The sequence below is a fragment of the Ursus arctos genome, unplaced genomic scaffold (assembly GCF_023065955.2).
Source record: "Ursus arctos isolate Adak ecotype North America unplaced genomic scaffold, UrsArc2.0 scaffold_15, whole genome shotgun sequence".
NCBI lineage: Eukaryota > Metazoa > Chordata > Mammalia > Carnivora > Ursidae > Ursus > Ursus arctos.
In genome coordinates, this window is record NW_026622819.1 from 39,755,614 (window position 1) to 39,780,987 (window position 25,374).

The 25,374-nt window shown below is 49.2% G+C and overlaps 1 protein-coding gene across 4 annotated transcripts in view; it reads left to right on the top strand.

Moving 5' to 3' along the window:
* Window positions 1-25,374, top strand: part of ABLIM3 (actin binding LIM protein family member 3) — a 107,317-nt gene that overhangs the window by 40,291 nt on the left and 41,652 nt on the right. For all 4 annotated transcript variants that reach the window (XR_008959214.1, XR_008959215.1, XM_026510726.4 and 1 more), the window contains exons 4-7: window positions 6,923-7,106; window positions 8,846-8,958; window positions 16,259-16,385; window positions 20,183-20,276. Coding sequence is in view for 2 of the 4 variants with exons in the window: in XM_026510726.4 (XP_026366511.1) it covers window positions 6,923-7,106; window positions 8,846-8,958; window positions 16,259-16,385; window positions 20,183-20,276 (518 nt within the window). In the remaining 2 variants the exon portion in view is untranslated. The remainder of the gene's footprint in view (window positions 1-6,922; window positions 7,107-8,845; window positions 8,959-16,258; window positions 16,386-20,182; window positions 20,277-25,374) is intronic.

Below are 25,374 nucleotides of genomic sequence, written 5' to 3' on the forward strand. Positions count from 1 at the left end.
TTTACGCATGGAGAAAATAGTGGAAAGTTTTGACATATATTCAATCAGAGTTCTAGAGATATGTAATCGAATACATGAGTGGGAGGACAATATTTGGAGACATGACAGCTGTGAACGTTCTAGAATTGTTCAAAGACACAAATCTTTGGATCTAGAAACTTAATAAATCCCAATAGAAAAATACAAAAGAAATCCACCTACATACATCATCAGAATGATAATCACCAAAGACAAAAGACAATTCTAAGAATAGCCAGAGAGAAGAAACAGATCATCTGCCTGTGCATGGTAAATAGACTGACCGCTGACATGTTAGTAGTAACAAGGAAGCCAGAGACCAGTGGAATAATTCCTGTATGTACTGAAAGAAATAACTGTAAATTTTGGATTATGTATTCAGCAAAGGTATTTTTCAAGAACAAAGGCAAACCTATAGCAAACATCATACTTAATGGTGAAAGACTGCCTGCCTGCCTGCCTGCCTGCCTGCCTATAAAGTCAAAAGTAGCAAAAGGATGTTTGCTCTTACTACTTTCATTCAAAACTGTATTGCAGGTTCCTATTGGGTCAGTTACGCAAGAAAATGAAATAAAAAGCATCTAGATTGAAAAAGTAAAAGTAAGATTATTTCTATCTGCACGACATGATCTTATATATAGCAAATCCTAAGGAATGCACTAAAAAACTTAAAAATAACAAATAAGTTCATCAGGGCTTCAGGGTGAAAGAGCAATATACCAAAATCAATTGAATGTCTATACACTGACAATGAACAATCTGAAAATAAAATTAAGAAACGATTCCATTTACAATAGCATCAAAAATAAAATACATAGGAGTAAATTTAACAAATGTAAAATTTATACTCTGAAGATTACAAAATATTAAAGAAGATCTAAATAAATGAAAAGAAATCTCATGTTCGTGGATCAAAAGTCTTAACATTGTTAAGATGGCAGTATTCTTCAGACTGATCTGCAGATGTGATGCTATCTTACTCAGCCCAGGCTTCCACAATAAAATATTGTAGATTGAGTGTCTTAAACAACAGAAATTTATTTTGTCACAGTTCCAGAGGCCAGAAGTCCAAGATCAGAGTGCCAACATGTTTGGGTTCTGGTGAGAGCTCCCTTCTTGACTTGCAGATAGCCATCTTCTCACTGTGTTCTCACATGTCAGAGAGAGTGAGAGAGACATGGCAAGCTGGCTGGTGTCTCTTCTAAAAAGGGCACTAATCTCATAATGAGGGTCCCACCCTTGTAACCTTATCTAAACTTAATTATCTCCTGAAGGCCCCCTACCCAAATACCATCACACTGGGGGTTAGAGCTTCAAAATACAAATTTGGGGCAGGACACTATTCCATTCTTAGCAAATGCAATCCCCATAAAACTCCCAGCTGGCTTCCTTGAAGAAATTGACAAGCTGATTATGAGATTAATATGGAATTGCAGGAGCCATAGAATAGCCCAAGCAATCCCAAAAAAGAAGAACAAAGCTGGAGGACTCAAACTTCCCACTTTCAAAACTTACTCCAAAGCTACAATAGATAAGACAGTGTGGTACTAGGACATGGATAGACATGTAAATCAATAGAATTGAGAGAGCAGAAACAAACCCTTAGGTTCATGGTCAGGTAATTGTCAACAAAGCTCCCAAGACTATTTTATAGGGAAAGAAGAGTCTTCAATAAATGGAGCTAGGAAAACTGGACATACATATATATATAAAAAAAAAATGAAGTTGGACTCCTTCCTCACACCATACACAAAAATTAGCTCAAAATAAGTCAAACACCTACATGTAAGAGCTAAAACTATAAAATTCTCAGGAGAAAATATAAGAGTAAGTCTTTGTGACCTTGAGATAGGCAAAGATTTCTTGGCTATGACACCAAAAGCACAAACAACAGAAGAAAAAGAAATAGAAAAATAAATGAATTAGGTGTCATCAAAATTAAACACTTCTCTGTGCTTCAAAATATATCAAGAATGTAAAAAGTCAACCCACTGAATGGGAGAGGAAATTTGCAAAACATACATCTGGTAAAGAACCTGTATCTAAACTATAAAACGGATTCTTACAACTTACTAAGAAAAAGACAAATCCTCCAATTTCAAAAATAGGCAAAGGATCTGAACAAAGGTTTCTCCAAAAAGTTCTACAAATGTCCAGTAAACACATGGAAAAAATGCTCAACATCATGAGCCATGTGAGAATGCGCTTCAAACCACAAGAAGACACATGTCACACCCATGAGATCGGCCATATTCAAAAAGTCAGAATATAAGTGTTGGCAAGAATGTGGAGAAATTGGAACCCTCATCCATTGCTGGTGGGAATGCAAAGTGTGTAACTGCTGTGGAAAACAGTCTTGCAGTTCCTCTAGGAGTTCAATGTAGTTACCACATGACTTAACAATTTCAAAGTCATAAGATGTATGCTTAAGAGAAACAAAAACGTATGTCCACGCAAGAACGTGTGCATGAATGTTCATAGCAGTATTATTCATCAAGTCAAAAATTGGAAACAATTCAAATATCCATCAACCAATGAATGGATAAATAAAATATGGTGGAATATTTTGCAGCAATACATCCACGTGGATGAACCCTGGAAACACAAATGGCCCATAAACATATAAGAAGATTCTCAATTTCATTAATAATCGGTGAAGTGAAATTTTAAATCACAATAAAATGGGACGCCTGGGTGGCTCAGTTGGTTGAGCGTCTGATTCTTGATTTCAGCTCAGGTCATGGTCTCATCGTCGTGAGATCGAGCCCCACGTCGAGCTCACCCTGGGCATGGAGCCTGCTTGGGATTCTCTCTCTCTCCCCCTCCCTCTCCCCCTACCCTCCCCACCCTGCTTGCACAAGCGCACCCATGTGTGCTCCCTCTCTCGAAAGAAAGAAAGAAAGAAAGAAAGAAAGAAAGAAAGAAAGAAAGAAAGACAGAAAGAAAGAAAAAAAGAAAAGAGTGTGTTTTTTAAAAATTAAATAAATTAAATAAAATCACAATAAGATGACGTTTTATAGGCACCATGTTGACTACATATATTATCGGCTTTCAATGATGATATGGATCCGTGGAAACTGCTGGTGGGAATGCAAATGGGAAAAACTCTTTGGAAAACGGCGAGGCTTCACCTCACGGATATAAGAATGTTCAAAGCAGCATTTCCATAAAAGAAAAAAAAAAGACTGCAAGCAGCTCAAATGTCCTGCAACAGTGGAGTAGATCGATTGTGATCCAGACAGTGGGATACAGCATAGCAGTATAAGTGACAAACGCGGTTGCATGCATCGGCATGGACGCATCTCAAAAACATAACCCTGAAAGCAGGAAGCAAGCGCAGAAGAACAAATGCGGTAGGATTCCACCAATATAAAGTTCAAAAAAGGCAAAGCTCAACGTTGCATTATTTGTGGGTGTACCAGAGGTGGTCAAAGTAGAAAGAAAAGCAGGGGAATGACAAACACGGGATTAGGGACAGCGGGGGGGGGGGGGGGGGGCTGCTTTCCGGAGATGCAAACAGGCTTCCGAGGCACTGGGAACGTTCAGTTTCATAAACTTGGGAGCGGGTACCTGGGAGCGTATTTTATTCCTCTTCTTTACACGGTATTTGTATATTTACTACATTTTCTGTATGTAGAATATAGTTCACAGTGAAACATTTAAATGTTAACTAGATCACCGTCAGGAGCCCTTCTAACGCTTTGGTTTTGAAATCCCATAAAACTCCGTCTCTTTTGTAAAGTTGAAAATCAACAGAATCCTACGACAGACTCGCAGCCACACGGGTCAGGGTGTGTTCTCAGGTACCACATAGCCCCTTCATTTCACAAATGAGGCAGCTGAGCTCCAGAGAGGTGGGGTAACTTTTTCAAAGCCACACAGCACCTGAGTGGTAGAATAGAAACATGGACCACAGTCCAGTGACCCGCAACACGGTCCATTTTCCCCTGAAACACTCTGTGACTGTGGGCAAGGTCTCTTTCTGGGCGTTATATTAAGAGTGAACATTCACTCTGAATTTTCTCAAAGCCGTTCTAACTTCTCCTATCCTGTCCCACTGTCAAACCCAATGATCTGCTTTTTTTGTTGCTGTTGTTAGTAGACTTTATTTTTTTGATTCACAGAATAACGCCTGCCCTGGGTGTGTTAAACTCCACATCAATTCCATACTGTAGACCCTCTCCAAGGCCTTTCCTGTTATTTGGATGTAGGGCTCTGCTCAGCCTCAAATACATCTGTCATGCTGTCCAACTTGCCTTCTATCCCCGTGTTCCCCACTGTATCTCCAGGAACCCCCTGAGATTCTTATCAACCTTTACATCCTTTCTACCAAAAACTTCCTCCTTCGGCTCCTTGGGGGAAATGGAGGAACCGATTGTTCCGAGTTTTCTTCTGGCCTCCTGGGTTTGTCCACTGGGAGAGGTGGCTCTGGGGGTGGAGCTGGCAGGGGAAACAAAGGAGAGAAAAGAAGGAAAAAAACAGGAGCTGTTTCCAATGAGGTCGTAGGCCATGACCTCACTAATTCCACAGCCATGAAGTCAATCGATCCGCCACCTGCATGCCCCAGAACGCCTTGTACTCTGGCCTGGCCTGCTCTTGAGGCATTGTTTGATGTGATGAATTTTCACGAAACCTGCTAGAAGATGAACCCCCCCCCCCACCATCAACCACCACCAACCTCCACCTCCACTAATCCGCCCGCCTCTCTGCGGCCAGCACTGGTCTCCAAGGCCCTCCAGCCCCACCTGGTACCGGGTTTAAAATGTGTAGGCACCTGGTAAGCCCTGAAGGAAGCACTTCTTCTCCTGGACTCATAGCATGTCAGTGTCAGAAGAAAAGCTCAGGTCACTTTTTAACCCACCTTCTTCATTTTATGTATATTTGAACAGAGACCAAGTTCATGGTCACCCGGAGAGTCAGTGGCAGTGACAAACCCAGAGCCCAGGTGGTCCAACTCCCAGACTATTACATCTCCCACTGCGCTGCCCTGTCCCCCTAACGCTGTGACCTCTGGGGCTGCCCCCCTCCTCACTCATCCTGGCCCCGTGAGCCTGCCTCTGGCCTGCAAGGTGAACACACACTTGCGAACTACTTCGGCCATGCGCCTGGAAGTCCCTCCTCTCTTCGACCTGGCTGCTTTTGCATTACAACTTTCTCTATGTTCAAGGAGGTAGTATTTAGGGGGGTAGCATCACCCAGTCCAGGCCAGGTCCCCAGGATTACAGGCTTGGAACTCCGTCTTATTGGTTTCCATACCATTGATCATGCTTGAGAAAGCTGATTCGTGCCAACCAAGGCTTCAAGAAACCAAGCTATAAAATCAGAGTGCCCGTTTATTAATGGGCACAAGAGCTTCTTTCTCCATTGTACTAGTTCCCATTGCCCTGACCGGCTGCTTCTCCCCCAAAGGTCTATGCAGAAAGTCAAACTATTAGTCACTTAGTGAGTGCAGACTCAAAACAAGGGGGCTGGTCACAGGGCTGGAATGGACTCCCCAGTGGCCTTCCTTTGATTGCTGGCGAGCCCCTTCTTGGCTGACCACCCTTGTTTAGCCAGATCAATACACTCAGCAGCTCTGGTGACCCTGAGAGCCATTCGATCTCTTGAAAGGAACTTTGCCTCTTTCTGCCCTTCCCATTAGGTGTTGATTTCATAACTTAACCCTCAGAGGGAAATCTCATTTCCCACATTTCTAAGTCCTTTGGGGGTAAGGAGTCCCACGTGATTCAGTCGTTCAGGCACCTATAATTACGTCCATCTGCGCCTCTATTATGGGTCCTACACATCTTCATGTTGTCCACAAGCATCTCCTGTAAGACCTTATGACATCGTGTTGCCTGTCTATTCAAACGCAATTGGTGCAATTGGTCATTTTTGCAACTGGGTGATCGGACATCATTATAACCTTCTCTCTTCTTTTATTTATGTCAGAGAGTTTCAAAATAATTTTTGTAAGTTTTTGGAAAACTGGGAGAAAAACCATCCATGGCTTCTCAATATTCCACAAAGCCTAAACTTCTTAAGCTGGACTCAGGCCCTCCCTCCAACAGTATTTTCCTGTATTACTGCCCTCCACTCCCTAAAAACACCACTCCTATCCTAGTCCCACCTCCATACAAATATCACTTGCAACTTCCTGCCTGTGTGCTTTAGCTCATTTTCTGCCTTCAGAGTTCAACTTAAGTGCCACCTCCTCCAAGAAGCCTACCATGATCCCTCCCCCACTGACATGGCTCCATTTACCTCCCCACTCACAGCACTTGCTGCCCACACCAGCCCATGGCCTATCGCCCATGATGTATGCTCTATGAGGTCGTCTTTTGGCATATACTGTTAGTTCTTCACAGTTCAGGGATCGTGCTTTATCATTCTTGCCTGGGAACAGACCGACTCTTTATGTCTATGGTGAGAACAGATTATAAACTTCAAACCATCCATCCCGTTGCCGTCCTAAATTGTCTTCACCTAGCACAGAATCATGCGCAGAGGAAGTGCCCAGGGAAATTTTAACTGAATGATCTTATCAGACTTAGAATATCACAGGATGGCATGTGTGAGCCACGCAGCCCTCAGCTTCCATGCATGGATGGAGAGGACTGTACAACATCCGTGGTCTCATCAGCACCAGCTGGGGTGTTTGCTAAAACGCAAATACGCGGGCCCCGAGCCCAGGGAGTCTGATTCAGGCCCACCCACCTGCATCCTAGGGAGCCCGCAGGTGATTCCAATGCACGTGGTCTTCAGGACACACTTTAGGAACACTAGCCCCACGAGGTCCAATATGCCAGCATTTTCGGGGCACTCACGACCAAGTCAGACGCCAGCCTTGTCCCCCATGAGAACCTCTGCATGCCAGCCTTGCCTGGACTCAGCCTGCCCTTGTGTCTCTCCTTGCTCCCTGCAGTGTGCGGCTGCGGCCTGGCTCAGTCGGGCTTCTTCTTCAAGAACCAGGAGTACATCTGCACCCAAGACTACCAGCAGCTCTACGGCACCCGCTGCGACAGCTGCAGGGACTTCATCACCGGCGAGGTCATCTCTGCCCTGGGCCGCACCTACCACCCCAAGTGCTTCGTGTGCAGCTTGTGCAGGTGGGCAGGTGGCCGGCAGAGGCCAGGCCCCTCTGCCTGGGCCCCCTGGCGGTTCTGGGGCTCCCAGGGCTGTGAAACACTAGTTTCTCTGGAGATCAGAGTGAGGACGTGGGCCCCCACCCTCAGCCTCCCATTTCCCATCAGAAGTCCTCAAAGGAAGCACTGAGTACCCAGAACCCATTTTGGACACCAGGCATCTGGGCCAGCTCCCCTCCTCAGCCACATGTGGTGGAGGGGTATCTGTTTGTAGCCTTCCTCCATGACCCTGGCAAGTGATCCCCCTCTGCAAGCCTCGGCTTCTTCATCAGTAAAATGGGCATCAAAACCATCCCAACATTGTTGGGTTTTCATGAAGATAAATGAGATGGTGTCTGCAAAGACCATACGTAGCTCCGTGACTGGGACATAATTGTGTCTGCTTTTGCTATTCTTGTCATTATCATGTGATAACCATCTAGCCTCTCAGGCAACCTGGTAGGCGTTGGAAAGCTCACCCTTCCCTCTGCCTCATGTCCTGCATCCCGATTCCTTGTTAACTAAGCAGACACACGTGAAGGGTCCACTGTACGCCACGTACCGCATTAAGAAGATGCAAAAAAAATAAAGGAGACCTCAGCCTGGCCCCAAAATACATTAAAATTTAATGGGCTGACTCTGATTAAGTCATATGTAGAAACATGGTTTGGAATAAATGTATGCCTTTTTTAATTAGGAAAGGAATTTATAGATTAATTATTCTCCCCATAAAATAACTACCTGTTAGTTACCAGTTAGGGTCCCTGCTGAGACTAATGACACAGTGTACAAGAAAATAAAATCACCCAGTGGAATTCATTCATTCATCCATCTCTTAAAACCTGGGCCCTGGGTCCCAGAATCCCAGACCCACTGGGATTAGTTAGCACAGCAGGGTCCGTATGGTTTAAAGTGAAGTTTCTGTCAAGCCCCAGACAGATGCAGTGCTTCCCCAACATCATGCTGTGTCCTATACCACAAGTCAGTGCCTGGGCCACGATGAGAACACAGCTCCCCCAACTCACCCCTGCACTCCCTCCCATGTCCCATGCTGCAGATACAAGGGCAGGGGAGCCACTGGAAGCCTCTGTCAGGGGCTGCTCCCAGAGTCTGTATAACAGGCTGTCCCAGACTTCATGCACGAGAGCAGCTGAACAATGGGCTCAACGGTGCCAGGGGTTCGATGTCCAGTTTATCTTTGTTTAGGGAGGCAGGATGTGAACAAGTTTGAGACCTCTGAACTCTGAACCCCAAACTGCACAAACGCAGAGGGGAGGAGAGGTTATTTGTGGATTTCTAAATGTCCTGGATAGTGAAAGGAAGAAATTCTGGTGAATTTAGGCGTTGAATGAGTTCTTCTTGCTGTATGGGGATAGGCGAGGTTGGGATGGAAAAAGTCCTTCCAGGAGGAAGGGGCAACTCAAGGAGGAATTATTAACCAATTCGTTCACAGATGAGCAATGTAAGCTTCCCTAAGTGTCATGATTTGCCCGGTGTTAAAATCATACAAATGGCCCAAGTGGGCCTCCAGTTCCAGTCATGGCCCCAAGTGAGTGGTTTAGTCAGCCTGGCACCGTGAATAGCGCTTGAATTTACCTGGTATAATAGAAGGTAGGCCGCGTGTGGCACCAACGAGCTTTGAGCTCATCTGCTGTCAGCTCACCAATAGACGGGGCATCCGTCTAGAGAAGAGGGGCTGACTTTCTCTTTCATCTACCTTGTAGGAAGCCTTTCCCCATTGGAGACAAGGTGACCTTCAGCGGGAAGGAATGTGTATGTCAGACATGCTCCCAGTCCATGACCAGCAGTAAGCCCATCAAGATCCGAGGACCAAGCCGTGAGTGCTTCCCCTGGGCTCCTCCCTGTCTGCGGCCATGTCTCCTAGGGCCCCTGTCCCAGCTCCATCATCCGCTTCTGCAGGCCCGGAGGGAAGTGGGGGAGGTTTCCACCCTGGAGGACTCCTGAAGCCTGACCCAGTTGGCGTACAGCCCAGGCTCACAGGCTTCCTCATGCAGCAATGCAGGGAAAGCAGGCTGCTGATCATACACCATGACAGCCTGTACCATGTGTGGCCGCTTGGGTGGGGCTCTTCTGGGGTGAGCTAGGCTCCCCCGCATTTTATCTCCCCTCTGGATCCATGTTCCCCAGGACACCCTAACACGGCTGATGAAGCCACCAGTGGTTCTCAGTTTTTCCAAACGCCACTAAAAAGTATACACAGACACATCTTTAAAAGGAGAACTATGGGAGCAAACCACAAGGGATATGCTAGAGTCTCTTAGAAAGTGTCCCGGGGAACACTGCATCGCTTCGCCGCATAACTGCTAAACGCAGGTTTTTAGGCCCACTTTGGACTTCTTTTTTTTTTTTTTTAATTCTTTTTAATCCTTTTTTTTAAGATTTTATTTATTTACTTGACAGAGAGAGAGCAAGGAAGAGAGAGAGCGCGAGCAGGGGGCAGGGAGGGGCAGAGGGAGAAGCAGAGAAGCGGACTCCCTGCTGAGCAGGGAGCCCGACGAGGGGCTCGATCCCAGGACCCTGAGATCATGAACTGAGCCAAAGGCAGACACTTACCCCACTGAGCCACCCAGGCACCCTCCCACTTTGGACTTCTAAGAAAGGAACCCAGAAATCTGCATTCTTAATAAGTTTCCTAGGTGATGCATTTGCCGCTCCTAAGACTGAGAATCACCATTTAGAGATGAGGGGACCATCTACCACACCAGAGTAAATGTTATGTTTCATCACCAAACTATAGATCTGGGGGGAAACTGAGGATCAAGCGTGTACCTCGGAACAGTCATTCGAATTCGTGGAACATCCATTCCACTCGAGTATGTCTAGTGGTAAGATGTCTTGATCACTGTTCCAGTCGCCCTTGTCAGACTGCTGACAGCAGGTGCCCGCACACACACTCACGTGGCCCTGGCCCCCGGGTCTGCAGTAAGTCACGCTAGGCTCCGGTGTTCTTTCACATTGCGTGACGCTCCCGCTGGCCTCCACAGCGGGATCAATGAAAACCCATTAGCTGCCTAGCCGCCTGCACTGCCTCACTGTGCGGACGCGGGCCCCAACAGAGTCAGCAGGCTGAGGCCACATCCTGCCGAAGGGTGAGCACAGAACACCCCGAGTCAGCAGGGCTTGGCCCCGAGGGGCTTCATCAGAGCCTGCCCGGCGTGGTGAGCTGGGGAGAAAGACGACGGGAAGGCTTCCTCCCTCGCCCTTCCTTCCTCTAGATCTAATCAGATCCGCTCACAGAATGTGCAGAGCACTTCCTTCAGCGTCCTTGGTGACATTCGAGAACAGTTTGCTGGTCTGAGCAGGTTTCCATCTCGAGGTGACTGAGTGCACACACTGTTATCTTTCATGATTCCTTGAAAGCATTGTGCAGCATGACAGCAGGGCTGGAGTGCTGGGATGCAGGACCGCGGCCCTATCACTGATGCTGCTCTGGAGAGACCAGCAGGACCGCGTGTGAGGCAGTCGAGAGAGGCAGGCTGGAGCCAGGAGCGTGCCAAGCCTCTGTGTGGAACACAGCAGATACATAGCCTTGCTGGGGCTCCGTTTACCCAGCTTTATGGAAAGCAAATGTATTAGTATCCAGGAGCCAGACTAGCATACGCCATAGTGTGTAAAGTACTCTCTAAATATAAAGTGAGGGATGCTGTGGACGTGGAGACTTAATCTGGAAAGCACACCAAAGAGAGAATACGACTCCTGAATCTCTTAATTTCTCTTGGCTTGTATTGCGTTACTACACGCATCAGGGACCTCGGAGAGGGGGGAGAGTTCCTTGGCTGAGTGTGGGAATCCTGTATATGAATGTGTCCTTGAGGAGAGGTGCTAAATGTCTCCACCATAATTCTGCAAATCCAAGGCAGAGGAAGGTGAAGACGAGTGAATAATGAGTTGCAGGTGAGCGCATAAGCGGTCTCCAGGGGGAGTACTCAGGGTCGCGGCTCGTGCTTTTACTCTCAAAGTAAGGACAGCCAGCTGTGGATCTATGGAGAATACGTTCCACAGAAGCGTATTCTCCCCAAAGGTGGTCACTGTCCGTGTAGATAACTGGCGGGGATGTTGGAGGGTCTGCTGAGTTCCCGAACGATAGAGGGAACCAAAACCAGACTCATCAGAGGGCTAAGATGAAGACTGTATCATGGAAAAGGAAAAAGAAGGAGGAAAGACCAGATGTATTTGTGATCTACAAGGGTGTGACATTTCATCCCTGGAGGGTGAATAAAGGCATTCTGGAACAGCAGGAGCAGTTCTCTACTCAAAAGGGTCAATAAGAATACTCAGGAACTATCAGGAGAAAAGAATTGTGTTACTTTTTACAAGAATAAGAAGTGTTTCCTCACCATTTTCACTGGGAGGAATCAGCAGCAGTAATAACATCAGCATCACCATCACAACTGTCACCACCATCACCACCACCACCACCATCACCACCAACACAATCGCCATCAGTACCACCATCACTACCAACATCACCATTACCATCACCATTACCATGGTCACCATCACCACCACTACCAACATCACCATCACAACTGTCACCACCATCACTACCAACACCATCACCATCACTACCACCATTACTGCCAACACCACCACCACCACCATCACCATCACAACTGTCACCGTCACCACTACCACCACCTCACCATCACAACTGTCACCACCATCACTACCAACACCATCACCATCACAACTGTCACCACCATCACTACCAACACCGTCACCATCACTACCACCATCACTACCAACACCACTATCACCACAACCATCACTACCACCAGTACCACCACCACCACCACCATCACCATCACAACTGTCACCACTATCACTACCAGTACTACCACCACCAATACCACCACCACTATCATCACCACTGCTAACACTGATTGACTGTTACTATTGTCAAGCAATCCACTAAGTTTTCGATACATAATATCTATATATAATATCTCATAAGAGTTCTATGAGGGAAGAGTAATTGTTTTATAGATGAGAAGGCTGAGACCCAAAGAGTATAAATGACTTGCCCAGAGTCACACAAATAGTAAGTAATGAAACTGGAATGTGGGCCCAGGCGGTCTGGCCCTGGAGCCTATTCCCTTCACACCCTCTACCAGAGACATGACTTGCTAATTGGGAAGGGTCCCGACTTCCTGGATTAGTTATCTAAAGCAAGGAAGGGAGCCTGCTATGACTCACAAAACCCACTCATTTTTGTTGATCTAAACGGAATGTATGACACAGTCAAGGGAAACTAAAAATGGCTGCCGGGAATCTCTAGAGACCTCAGTAAACTGAGGGATTTGGGGGAACAGGTGGTGGCCTCATACTTGCTGCCAGCTGAAGGTTGTAATTTTGGAATAGAGAGGAACATATGAGGAGCGGACAGCTGGCGGCACAGCGACCAGCACGGGGCAGGGTGTAGCTTTCCTGACCGTGCCTGTTTGTTATACCAGACTCACGGGCTCCTGGGTGGATGCCTGAAACTCCACCAGAGGTCAGGGTGAAAGGAGGACGAAGAGGGAGAAAAGGGTCCTGATCAATCTGAGGCCAATGCAATGGAAGACCCGCAGTATAACACGAGAAGAAAAACCACATGGAGGAGGCATCCCGGAGGAATCCTCTGGAGGAATCAGCAGGCCTTCCCAGCAACAGGAATATTCTTCTGGCCTCAGATCAGAGACGTGACAGTGCACAGAATATGGGTTAAAAACACAAGAACGTGAAATAAGAATGACAGCGAGTATTTGTTGAGCCCATGTGTCGAGTCCTTACGGGCCTGGTTATAGTACATCTTCACACCAGGGTTGTAAGGAAGGTATTCAGATGAGGAAGCAGGGTCTTAGCGGTCACACAACTAGTAAGCAAGGGAGCTGGGATTCTGCCCTCAGCCAGCCTCTCACCATCCACTCTGTCCTCCCAGCCTAGCCTCTAACCACTACACAGGACTGCCCCCGGAATTTTAACTCAGCATGCCAAGTCCATCCGAAATGCATCATTGCTGCTTAAGGAGATGGGACTCATTTCTAGAATGTGGCCACAAATGATGCAGCTATTCAAATGAGATGTGCTGTTGGCCATTATATACCTAGCTCCACGGAGTCGACAAGTGAGGTTGATCAGAGGTTGACCACATCAAGCAAGGAAAAGTGAAGTGTAAGGAAGGAGGGAGAAGAGAGAAACCGCAGTTGTCTTTAAATATTTGAAGGAAATGTCAGGAGGCAAAAGAGGTAGGTTATTCTCATTGCATAAAATAAGGGGCATCACAAGGAGTCAGGTCTCAGCTCCATATAAGGAAGGCAGTCATGGGGCGCCTGGGTGGCTCCGTCGGTGAAGCGTCTGCCTTTGGCTCAGGTCGTGATCTCAGGATCCTGGGATCGAGCCCCACATCGGGCTCTCTGCTCAGCAGGAAGTCTGCTTCTCCCTCTTTCTCTCTCTCTCTCTCTGTGCTCTCTTTCTCTCAAATAAATAAATAAAATCTTAAAAAAAAAAAAGGCAGCCATGACAAGAAATGACAAGTGTTGGCGAGGACGTGGAGAAAAAGGGACACTTGTGTGCTGTTGGTGACAAATGTGGATCGGTGCAACCCCTGTGGGAAATAGTATGAAGGTTCCTCAAAATATTAAAAATGGAAATACCATATGATCCAGTAATTCCACTGTTGGGATTTTCCCAAAGAAAACAAAAACACTAATTAAAAAAGATATATGCACCCCTATGTTTATTGCAGCATTGTTTACAATAGCCAAGATATGGAAGCAACCCAAGTGTCCATCGGTTGATGAATGGATAAAGATGTGGCATATATATACCATGGAATATTACTCAGGCACAAAAAGGAATGAAATATTGCCATTTGCGACAACATGGATCAACCTATAGGGTATTATGCTAAGTGAAATATGTCAGATAGAGAAAGACAAATACTGTATGATTTCACTTATATGTAGAATCTCAAAAACAAAACAAATGAACAAACAAACCAAAAAAGCAGAAACAGACCCATAAATATGGAGAACAAACTGAAGGTTGCCAGAGGTGAGGGGGAGGAGGGATGGGCAGAGTGGGTGAAGGGGAGTGGGAGGCACAGGCTTCCACTGATGCAAGGGGTAGGTCACGGGGATGAACGGCACAGCATAGGGAATGTGGCCAAGGATACTGGAATAGCGGTGTGTGGGGACAGATGGGAGCTACACTTGGGCTGAGCAGGCGTAAGGTATAGAGTTGCTGAATCACTATGTTGCACGCCTGAGACTGATGTAACATTGTGTGTCAACTATACTGCAATTTTAAAAAATCAGATAGGAAATTAAAAATGGAGTTACAAAAAAGAATAAACCTTTATGTGATACATATTTAAAAAATAAACTGAAAAAAATAAAAGAAGGCACTTGTGACAATTTTGCCTGTCCAAAGGCAAAGTGGGCTTCCTCCAAAGGGGGTGAGCTTCCTACCCCTGGAGGCAATTAAGCAGAGGACGGCGCCTGCCTATCGAGAATGCTGTAGATTCCTGCATTAGGTGGGACTGTGACCAAGGACTCTGTGAACTCTGAGCCCCCGTGGAATTATTTAACCCTATCCAGGAGGCCGACAGACACAAGTTCAGTATTTGTGGTTCAGTAGTTGACCCCTGCGCCCTTAGGGTCTCCCCCCTGAGCATGGGTAAGTCACCTTTATAAAAGGAGAAGGGGGTGCCTGACGTCTCTAAATGATTACATTCTAAAGCCCGTGATTATTGGGATGGAGGTGGGTAGACTTTTTCGAGGAGTGAGGAAGGAAAAGAAATCCCAAAACTATTCTTCCAGCCCCCATCTGAAGGCCTGGGGCTTGAAGCATTTTGCAATCAGAGACCCTCCCGCCCCCAGCCTGTGTTAAGGGATGTTAGGAAGGTGCTAGGGAGCCAAGAGGCGGGAACCGTGGGAGTTGCCTCGTCCAAGCACTTCATCAGGGCCCAGACGTTCCCCACTGTTGGCTGGGCACACTCCCTTCCTCGACAGGCAGACACATCATTTTCTCTCCCAGGACTGGCTCCCAGCTGGACACGAGGGCTTCCAGCCAGCCTCTCCCAACTGGATACGCAGTTTCTTTTCTCCCCACTGCTTCAAAGTATGCATCTGTCTTGTGGCGCCAATGGAGAGGCTTGTCCTCTGGTAAACTTTGTCCCATGACCCTTTCCTCCTCCGGAGTGGGCCATCCGGCCGGGTAGGCCTGAATTCCCAGCATCTCCCAAGTACCTTGGACGCTGGCTCCATTTCCTGCCCCTCCCCAGACACGGATTGAGCAACAGGCAGATGCCTGGCCCCCACATTCTGTGGCCCTTGTGCGCGTTCCAGGGTGATGAGGATGGGGAGTAAGAACACCTCTCTGGTTTGGGACGGTCTTACCAGATTCTCTGATCCTTGGGGAGGAAAATGTTCAGCGTATTATAAGCATGCTGGGAAGGGGGCAGGCACGGTAAGCTCTGTCCTTTGCCTGGGTGCTATGAGGCCCACTCCTTCATATTCATCGAGCAAATATGATCTGAGTTCCTGCTGGGTGTTGAGCTCAGCACTAGGCGAGAGAATAGATTTAACCACAAAACACAGACAGGGTCCTTGCCATTGAGCGTCCAGCCAAGGGTAGGAAAAATTAGATACTAAGCTTATCCCCTGGAGCAGTGCTTCTCAGAGTCGTCAGTGCTTGGAGATTTAGGTCAAGTTCAGTAGGTCTGGACGGGTCTCAGATGCGGCACATCTGCTGGCCCCCGGGTACTGCTGATGTGGCAGGTTCCCGGGCACAGAGGGTAGCACGCTGACTTAACTGTTTGAGGGCAGGCCAGGCACAGAGCAGGGTCTGTCTGTGTGGGGTGAACAGCGGTCAAGATGACAGAGAGCTTTCTGGAGGAATCCTAGGATGTCTCTCTTTCTCCCTCCCACCAAGACCTCCTCTCCAGAGCCCAGGGCTCCGGGGCCCTTGCTTTCACCTGCTAGAGCTCCAGGCAGGTGCCCGTGCCAGGGTGGGAGCTGCTGGGAGAAGAAGGCTGGTTTTCAGGGAGGGGTTTCCTTCGCTTGGGCTGAGATGATAGCAATGGTCAAGGGGCCCGGGATGTTCTGCTCAGTGGCGTCCTCTTGTTTTTGCAGACTGTGCTGGGTGCAAGGAGGAGATCAAGCATGGCCAGTCGCTCCTTGCGCTGGACAAGCAATGGCACGTCAGCTGCTTCAAATGCCAGACCTGCAGCGTCATCCTCACCGGGGAGTACATCAGCAAGTGGGTGTCTCCTCCATCCCCCCGCCCTGGCTTCCAGGACCCCCGCATCCTACCGGCCTGCCCCAGGGTGTCCTTGCCTGAATCTCCCTGGGCATCTCCTTCCACTTCCACCCACTCCCACAGCCACAAACAGCACCTCCCCAACCCTTGGGCCCTTCTGGGCTGTTTCCTCTGCCTGCGATGCTCTTCTCGCTCCTTGACGCCTTCGCTCCTCTCCTCCCTCTGGTCTTGGGTCCCACACCTACTCTCCGGAGGCGGTCTCATTCCTGTGCCCCCTCCCCTCCCCCAACACCAGCCTTCACGGGGCCCTGTTTGTTCCCTTCACACGGGCTAACACCGTTTGCAGTCATACACTCATCCAGGTTAACTTTTTGATAATGATAATAATACTGGCTACCAATTACCGAGTTTTTGTTACGTACAAAAGATATACTAATGGCTGTGTATGGGTTATCGCATTAAACCCTGCAACTAACCCCGTGAGGCGTCCGTCCCCATTTTAAAAGCTGTGAAAGCTGAGGCTTCAGGAAGTAAGTAACTTGCTCCATGATGATATTTAATGTCTGTCCTCGCCAAGGCAGGGCCTTTGTTTTACCCACTGCTGCCTTTCGCGCAATGCCCAGCCCCTGGCCAACAATACAGTTGTTGAATGAATTGAATCGGTATGAGATACAATGGACACACGAAACTATCGGGGAGGGGGCCCCACCCCCGGTGGCAGCACAGCACCACACCAGACGAGCCCCCCTTGCCAGTAGACCCCTCATGACCACATTGCCATACTCAAGCACCTGAAAGAAATGATGACCGCAGACCCTCATAGCTTCGATGCTCTATGACGCGGACACGGCTGAGGGCGCGCTCTGACCCACTGCGCATGTGTGGGTTTTGCCTCAGGAGACTGATAGTCTAATGAGGGAGATAAACTAGATACAGAAAGAATTACGGCACCAGGAGTTATGTGGTAGGGAGCCCAAGAGGTTTGTTCTTTAAGACCCTTTAGATCATAAGAGACAGAAAACCCAATTCAAACTCACTTAAGCAAAAATGAGTTTACTGACTCAGAAATGGGAAGGCCAGAGGCCTACTGACTTCCAGCCTGGCTGAATCCAGGGCTTAAAGATGTTACTGGCACTTTGAAAGTCTCTCTCTCTCTCTCCCCCTCCTCCTCTCTCTCAGCTCTCCCTTCCTCTGTGCTGGATTTATTCTGAAACAAGCCGTCCCCAAGGGTAGCAGAGATGATCACCAGCAGCCCCAGGCTTTCGTTCTAGCAGCTTAGCCAGCCTGGCAGAGAGACAGAGGCCTCTTTCCCAGGGACTCTGGTGAGAGTCCCACGGTTGCCTCTGATTGGGCCACCCTTGGGTCACACGCGCATTCCCGACCAATCACTGGCCAGGAGGATATAAATCCTAGAGCCGGAGAGCAGCCCTCTGTGACCCATAGTAACTGTGAGTGGGAAGGGGTGGCCCCCAAAGGAAAACCAGGCGAGGCTATGGGCAAAAGGAAACATGGATGCCACCAGACAGCACCGTCTGGGTCAGCGGTCCAAGTGAAGGTCTGCGACTATTCCAAGAAAGAAGGGAGCCCTTCAAACTAGCGGGGAGTGCAGTCTGGAACCTGTGAGAGCTTCATGGAAGACGGCACTATTTGAGCCAGACCTTGAAAACAGGGGTTAGATTTGAAAACGCAAAGAAGGAAAGCTTGTAGGTGGAACGCCCAGCCTGGGCAGGGACAGGCTGGCGCCTGACACACCCGTCTCGTTGGCCGGGGCTCAGACGTGTGCGCAGGTGAAGCAGGGTCCCAGACTGCAGAGGTGAGCTGAGGTCACATCACCGAGAGCTTCGAATGCCATGTTAGTAGGAGTTTGGCATTTCCCTCCGTCCCTGCCAAGTAAGAAGTGCCCTTAGTGAGTCGCCAGCCTGAAGTCTTTGAGTCTGTGAGCCTAAGTCGAGGGTGTAGGGTTTGCTCAGAGCTCCTGTCAAGAAGGCCCAGCCCCCACTGCCCATCACACCTAAGGCCTCCGCAGCCTGGCTCTGGGCTCTTCGGCTGGCGGCTGGCAGAGCGGCAGGTGCTTAACGGCACTGCCTCTGGCATTGATGCCTGGGTTAGAAGCCGGCCTGCATGACCTTGGCAAAGGACTGAACTTCTCCCAGTCTGTTTCCTCGTTTATAAAAACAGGGATAAGAAGACCTTCCTCGTAGGGTGGTGCAAAGGCTCAGACATCATACTAGTAAGTGTCTAGTAAATACTAATTTGACTATCTGCCTCTTTTTAGGGTCATGGATATTTCAAATTCCCCAAGGCCTCTCAACCCATGGGTCCAAACGAGGTGGGGTTGGCATTTATACACAAATTTTGCTGGCTCATTGTACCTACCTCCTGACGAATGACTTTCTCCCCCTGCAGAGTCACCCTCCCACACCCACGGAGTGTGGAAGGGTTGGCAGGGGTGGGAGGAAGCTCGTCTCGGGGGCCTTCAAGCAGCAGTCTGACCACTGGCCCTCGCTGAGCGTGGGTCCCCACTGCTCCCTCTCCTTCAGGAGAGCACAGGGTGGGCTCCCAGCAATCCCAACGTGGCAACTACTTGGAGATGAAACGATGGCATGACTGTCCTTCAGGCCCGTCTGCGTCAGCCAGTTCTGTTACACCCAAAAGTGGGGGAAGTGGCCCTCTCTCTCGTGGATTCATTAGCGCTACAGAGCCGTGTCGTCAGATCTGGTCCTCAGAGCCAGGCAGGGCCCAGAGCCGGGGCGAGCCGTCTGATGCCCCCAGCTACCTCCATGTCTTCTTTGAAGACCCCTCTCCACAATCATGGGCATTCCTCTAGCTGCCATTTGCTGTGTGCTCACTACAGGCCGGGCACTGAGCCCAAGCCCCGCGGCACATGACAGCTGTATCTTCAGGCCACATGACCACAGCGGGGGAGAAACCAGACCGCCTGGGTTTGAATCCAGCTTCCGGTCCTCTGAGTTGAGTTTTCTCATTAACGCAGTAGGGAGACTGATAGTTCTGACCTCACAGGGCTGCCGTAGAGATTCAACGCAATAATCTACATAAAGCACCATCAGAGGGCCGGCCACACACCGAGCCATCAATGTCAGTGGCTCTTAGTAGCAGGGGGCACTGTAAGAATAATTCACAATAATCTTATTACTGCCTGATAAGTGAGAAGCACCAGGCGAAAATGAAACACATCGGAAGTGGTTAGGGTAGGTTCCCCTTATCTCCTGACCCGGGAGCACAGTCAGATGATTCTCTCATCGCAGGTAAAATTTTTTATCAGATGAGGAGCCCTGAAGGCTATGCACAAAAATTGACCCCATTGATGACCTCCTGGAAGGGGCAGGGAGGAGGGAGAAGACTTTTCACTTCATGCCTTTGTAATGTGCCAAATGCGAAGACTACCTCATCTAGATAAAACAAACCTTCATACGTTTTTACAAGACGTTTTAAAAAGAGCCCTTTGAGATAAAAAGAAGAGAGTGGGTCTGGAGACCTTGGGGGGGAGAAATAGAAAGAAGGGGAATAGAAAAGGGATATCCATGACCAGCAGCCCAGACCAGTGGTTCCCAGGTGCACTTGGGGAGTTTGTCAAGAGGCAGATTCCTGGCCCCCCCTCCCAGGGGTTCTCTGATTCCACAAATCTGGGGGTGTCTGGGGAGTTCTCATTTTTAACAAGCTCCCCAAGTGTTTCTAATCTTGGTCCAGTCACCACTGGCTACAGGTCCGGGGACTTGCACATGACACCCCCATGGACCCCCCCAACTTCCTCTCCCTGTGTGGGTTTCCTCTTGCAGGGACGGCGTTCCGTACTGCGAGTCCGACTACCACTCCCAGTTTGGCATTAAATGCGAGACTTGTGACCGGTACATCAGCGGCAGGGTCTTGGAGGTGAGTGGGTTCAAGTAGCCGTGAAGGTGTTTGTGCAGGATGGCCGGTGACTCCAGAAGGTCGTCGCTGAGGACCCCGCCTTCCCTAGCCTCCCCTCCCCCGCTGCCTCAACCTCAGCTTAGCTTACTCCATGACTTGAGCAGATAACTTTGCCTCTCTGGGAACCCCTAAAATGAGAAACTGGACAAAATTATTCCTGGTTCCAAAAACGCTGTGCTGGGAATATCAGTGGCTTCTCTGGACTCAGACCCAGCTAGATTACTGGGGAGGAACAATTATGGTTTTCTTCCCAACCGGGCTAAAGGATGGATGCCATTTTTAATTTTTTAAGCATTTGGTAATGTGCTGATTTAAGAACCAGCTCGTTCTAGCAGCTTGCTCCCTGTGCCCTGCTTTGGCTGGTCCATCGCCATGGCAACAGCTCTCCCCTGCTTCAGACGCACAACTAGCTCTTCCAGTAGCAAGCAGCCCGCAGCACCCTTGCTGAGCCCCTGCCCCAGCCCCCTGTCTGCTGCCCTTCCCGGCCTTCCTTCCCACACCCTGTGGGCTCCGAAAACTGTCTTCCTATGTTTTAGGACCACCCACCTTGAGGAATTAAAAACAGGAAAGTTTGGTACAAAGGACGAACAATAGCCTAAGACCAGGAACAATTGGGTTCGGATATTGACTCAACTGCTAACTCATGCTCACATTCGGGGTGAATGTCTTTGCCTCGCTAGGTTATCCCTTCTGACAGTGGCTGGCGGATGTCAGACTGGGGCAGCTCTTACGAGCAGAATCATTAATTGGGTCAAAGCGGGCCAGTTGGTGGTGGTCCCCTGCAGGCAGCAGTGTGTTGAGAAGGATTCTGTAGCCACATCTGGGCCCAGCAGGAGAGAGGGCTGTTAACCAGGGAAGCAGGAGCCCAGGAGAGGCACTGCAGCTGGGCCCCGAGGATGAGAAGCAGGCTGCCTTGTGATGCTTGACCCACTCAGGAAACAGAGAAAAAAGTCAGTGTGGCTGAATTATGTAAATTGGGGCTCGGGGAGGATGGTCTATCACACAGCGCATACCACATAGGGCGTTGTAGCCCTGTAGGAGTTGGGTTTTGTAGTAAGTGCAATAGGAAGGTATTGGAGAGTTTTAAACAGAGGAGCAACGCGGCAAGATTGTAGGGAGTCAGAGAGAATAAGATAAAGGCACAGAGCTGATAAACCATTAAAGCTCTCCAGGGAGCAGTGGGATTGCAGTGTGGAGGAGAAGGCAAGACACAGGAGCACCGCTAGGGTGTTGGCCCTGGTTTCTCAGAGCCCCATTCCAGGGTGAGGTGTTTGTATGGGATTCACTGAGCAACAGGGGTTGGGGAAAGACTGAGTATGAGTGACCCGCTTAGAGCTGCTCCTTAGAGAGGATGACTTGATGGACACGGGTTACATTCAGAGGAAAGAAACTGGAAGTGGGAGACCAGTGAGGAGGCCATGACACCTCGGGCAGGACTCAAGACCTATAGTGGCAGTGGACAGAGCACCCACCTGCCTCCCGCATAATGGGAGTGGAATTCCCATAGCTTTGTGGTGGGGCCGCCGGTAAACACGAGGATTGAAGGGAAAGAGGCCGAAAGTTGTACCAAAGCGTGAAGCCGGGATGAGAGGAAGTCTGGTGCTGTCCTCTGCCGAACCAGGGGTGGCAGGGAAAGAAGCTGATCTGGGCAGAAGCACAGCGAGTTCCGTTCGGGACAGGTTGTGATTGAAATTCCGGGAAGGTTTCAGGAAGGCAGTCAGAAATGTGGAGCTGAGCTCAGGAACAAAGCTCTGGCAGCGTTGTGGAAGGAATAATCTCAAAAAGGCTAGGATTTGAATAAGAGTCAGCACCAGGGGAGTCACGGGGATTGGGGGAGAACAGAGGAAGAGAGAGAGAGAGAGAGAGGAAGAGAGGGAAGGGGAGAGGGAGAGGGAGAGGGAGGTGGGAGAGGGAGGGAGGAGTGGGCTGAAGGCAGCCTTGGGGAGTGGCTATGGGTGGCACGAGGAGACTGAGGAGATGTCAGAGAAAGAAGAAGGGCAGTCAGGGCTGTGGGGGAGACTGGGGGCCAGGCCCCAAAAGGAAAGCGCTTCAGAAAGGAGGGCGAGGTCTGCCAGCATTGGTCCAATTCTGTAGAGCAGTTGAGGACTATGTGGGCTGAGAAGAAGCTGTGGGGCGGGGAAAGGTGAGCTTCAGGACAGTTTCAGGTCTGCAGGGTTATAGGAGAAAGGCATCTGCACTGTGGGGGAGTAAAGAGTCCGTGGGATAAGAGGTCATAAAAGCAGACTTTTCTTTGGAAAAGGGGGAAACTTGGATCACACGCAGGGCTGCAGATGGGAATTCATCCCAGCATTTCCAAGCTGCTTTGAAACTGTGTGCGGTGCCTGTCTTCTCCCTTGTGCTACTGTGTTTAGTATCGTGGGAGCCTCCTCTCGGGCTGCTGTTGTAACCAGGTTTCAATTGATTCCATTTGTACGAGGCTCCATTAGCATCATGGGCTTATTGATTTTTTTTTTTCTTAGAGCTGGAAGAGACTTTTAGCTATCAACTGGTTAACCCTCCTCATTTTACAGATGAGAAAAGTGAACCCCAAGACGTGTGATGTTATTCCAAGGTCATGCGTGGTGTTTCCGGGACAGCGGGAGCTAAAATCTAGAACTCCAGACCCCTCTATCCCATACACGTGCCCACAGCTCTCAGCCACTCGGGGGGTCTTTGAGGTCGTGTGATGTCATGAGCTACATGGTTGGAGTGAAACAGACTTGGATTCCAATTTTGCCACTTCTAGCCATGAGACCTGAAGCAAGTCACTTTCTCTAAGACTTAGAGTCTTTATCTATCACGGTGAATACAACTGTTATTCAACTTCTGATGACTATGTCAGTGTGAAATAATAGAAACTAAATATATTGGTTTCTGCCCAGTTCCTGGCACAGGCTCCTAAAACCTTTGCGATTTCCTAAGTGTTAAGAGTACTAGGGGCATCTTTTGTTCTAATATTTGGTTCCTGACGTGGAGTTCCTAAATCTCCTGGAATTTCCTGGGTGATAAGAGTGTCTTTTGTTCTAATGAGGCGGCTCTGGGTGGGCTCCTGGAGGGCTTCAGGATGGGGGCGATCACCAGCAAGACCAAGCCATGATTAGAAGCTTGGAACTTTCAGCCCCACCTCCCATCCTCCAGGAGGGGGAGAGGCAGGGGCTGGAGAGTGAGGTAATGACGGATCGTGTCTGTGTGAAGAAGCCTCCATAATGGTCCCCAGAGGATGGGGTCTGGAGAGCTTCCGGGTTGCTGAAGCCCTGGAGGTTCTGGGAGAGCGGTGCGCCGGGAGGGGGCCTGGAAGCTCTGAGCCCCTTCCCACACCCCTTGTCCTACGAATCTCCTCCATCTGGATGCTCACCTCTGTCTTTTCTTCCAGGTAAAGGTAAGTGTTTCCCTGAGTTCTGCGAGCTATTCTAGAGAATTATCGAACCCAGCTTGGGGGTCGTGGGAGCCCCAGTTTATAGCCAGTCGGTCAGAAGCACAGGTGACAACCTGGGACTTGGGATTGGCATCCGAAGTGGGGGAGGGAAGCCCTGTGAGACAGAGCCCTTAACCCGTGGGGTCTGACGCTCGGTCCAGGTAAATAGTGTCAGAACTGAGTTAAGCGGTGGGACACCCCACTGGTGGCTCAGTGATTGCTTGCTCTGGAACACCCCTCACGCACATCTACTGTCAGACGTCTTGTGAGTAGGGTAGTCATGCGAGAGTCAAGGACACAGACAGGAGTGTCTTTACAGGTAGTCAGGACTTTGGTTGCAGGTGCAGAAACTATACTCAAATGGCTCGGGCCAAAAAGGAAATTTATCAGCTCCCATAATAAAAAGCCCAGAAGGAGGTCTTGCTTCAGGCCCAGCTGGATCCAGCACTCAAACGAATGCATTTGAAGTATCCTGCCATCCTGGCTCCACTTTGTCCTGTGCTGGCTTTATTCTCAGGAAGGCTCTCCTTCGTGGTGGGAGAGCTGGACAGCAGGCTTACATCCTATCAGACAGCATCCCCCAGGGGAAGGAGAGCTCCTCTTTTCTCAGAGCTCAGCCCAGGACTGGCTCTCACTGGACAACCTCAGACCCATCTCCAAACAATAACTATGACCATAGAGTTAGAATACACTTATGGGTGGGGTCAGCCCTACTTAACTACACGGACTGATGTGGGGAAAGAGTAGTCCCACCCAGCGAAGGCCTGGTGCTGTTCCTGGAAGAAGGGGGAAGGATGTTGGCCAGGAAAACAAAACACTTGCCCACTATAGGGCCCAGGGCATTTTCAGGGACACAATAGACACGTAATTAAATTCCATTTCCCCTTTCCCATTCCCTCCCTAGGCCACCCCACAAGCCCTACCTCAGTGACAGAGGTCAGCATGCTGGGTGACAGTCCCACTCCATTCTTCCTAGTCTGTGTCCTCTCCGAGGAGAACCGCACCATCGAGTACCGCCTCTCCTGACCTTGCTCTGGTTCTCCGCCCTCTCCAATATGCCCCATATTTCTGCACTATTTTCTTGGTTTCGGTTTCTTAACAGACAGAATGTCCCATCCTACCTCGCTGACTTGGTTTCCCTTATGTTGGTGCCGGCTGCTCCAGCAGCCTGTCTCCCTCAAGTTGCTTCCAAGCTGTCGCTGAGATGGTGTGCAGCGTCTCAGCCTCTCTCGGCCCTGGTGGGGTGATGGGGCGCGACATTTAGGAAGATGCCAAACTTCGGTTTTTGCCAAGGCGCTGCCTCCCTGGAAAACAGGTCTATAATTGAAATGATGATAAAGAGACACAAAGTAGGAAGAGGCTACTAATTAAACCGATTATCCTTGTCATGGTAGGAGAGAATCAGTCCCACGACATCTCAGCTAGGGAAGATAGCAGGCTCCTTCCAGAGTTTGAACACGGTTTGCTTTGATGATGATAAGGGCATTTTATCGTTGGTGGGAGCCACGCAAACCACGCGGAAACAGGAACAGTGGAGATTTTTTTTTCTTTTTTGAAAAATCTGCCCTTTGTTCATTCTTGCTAAGTTTTTAGAATAAATCAAGCATCTCCAGAATAGATAAGCCCATGCCTACCCATCTACCA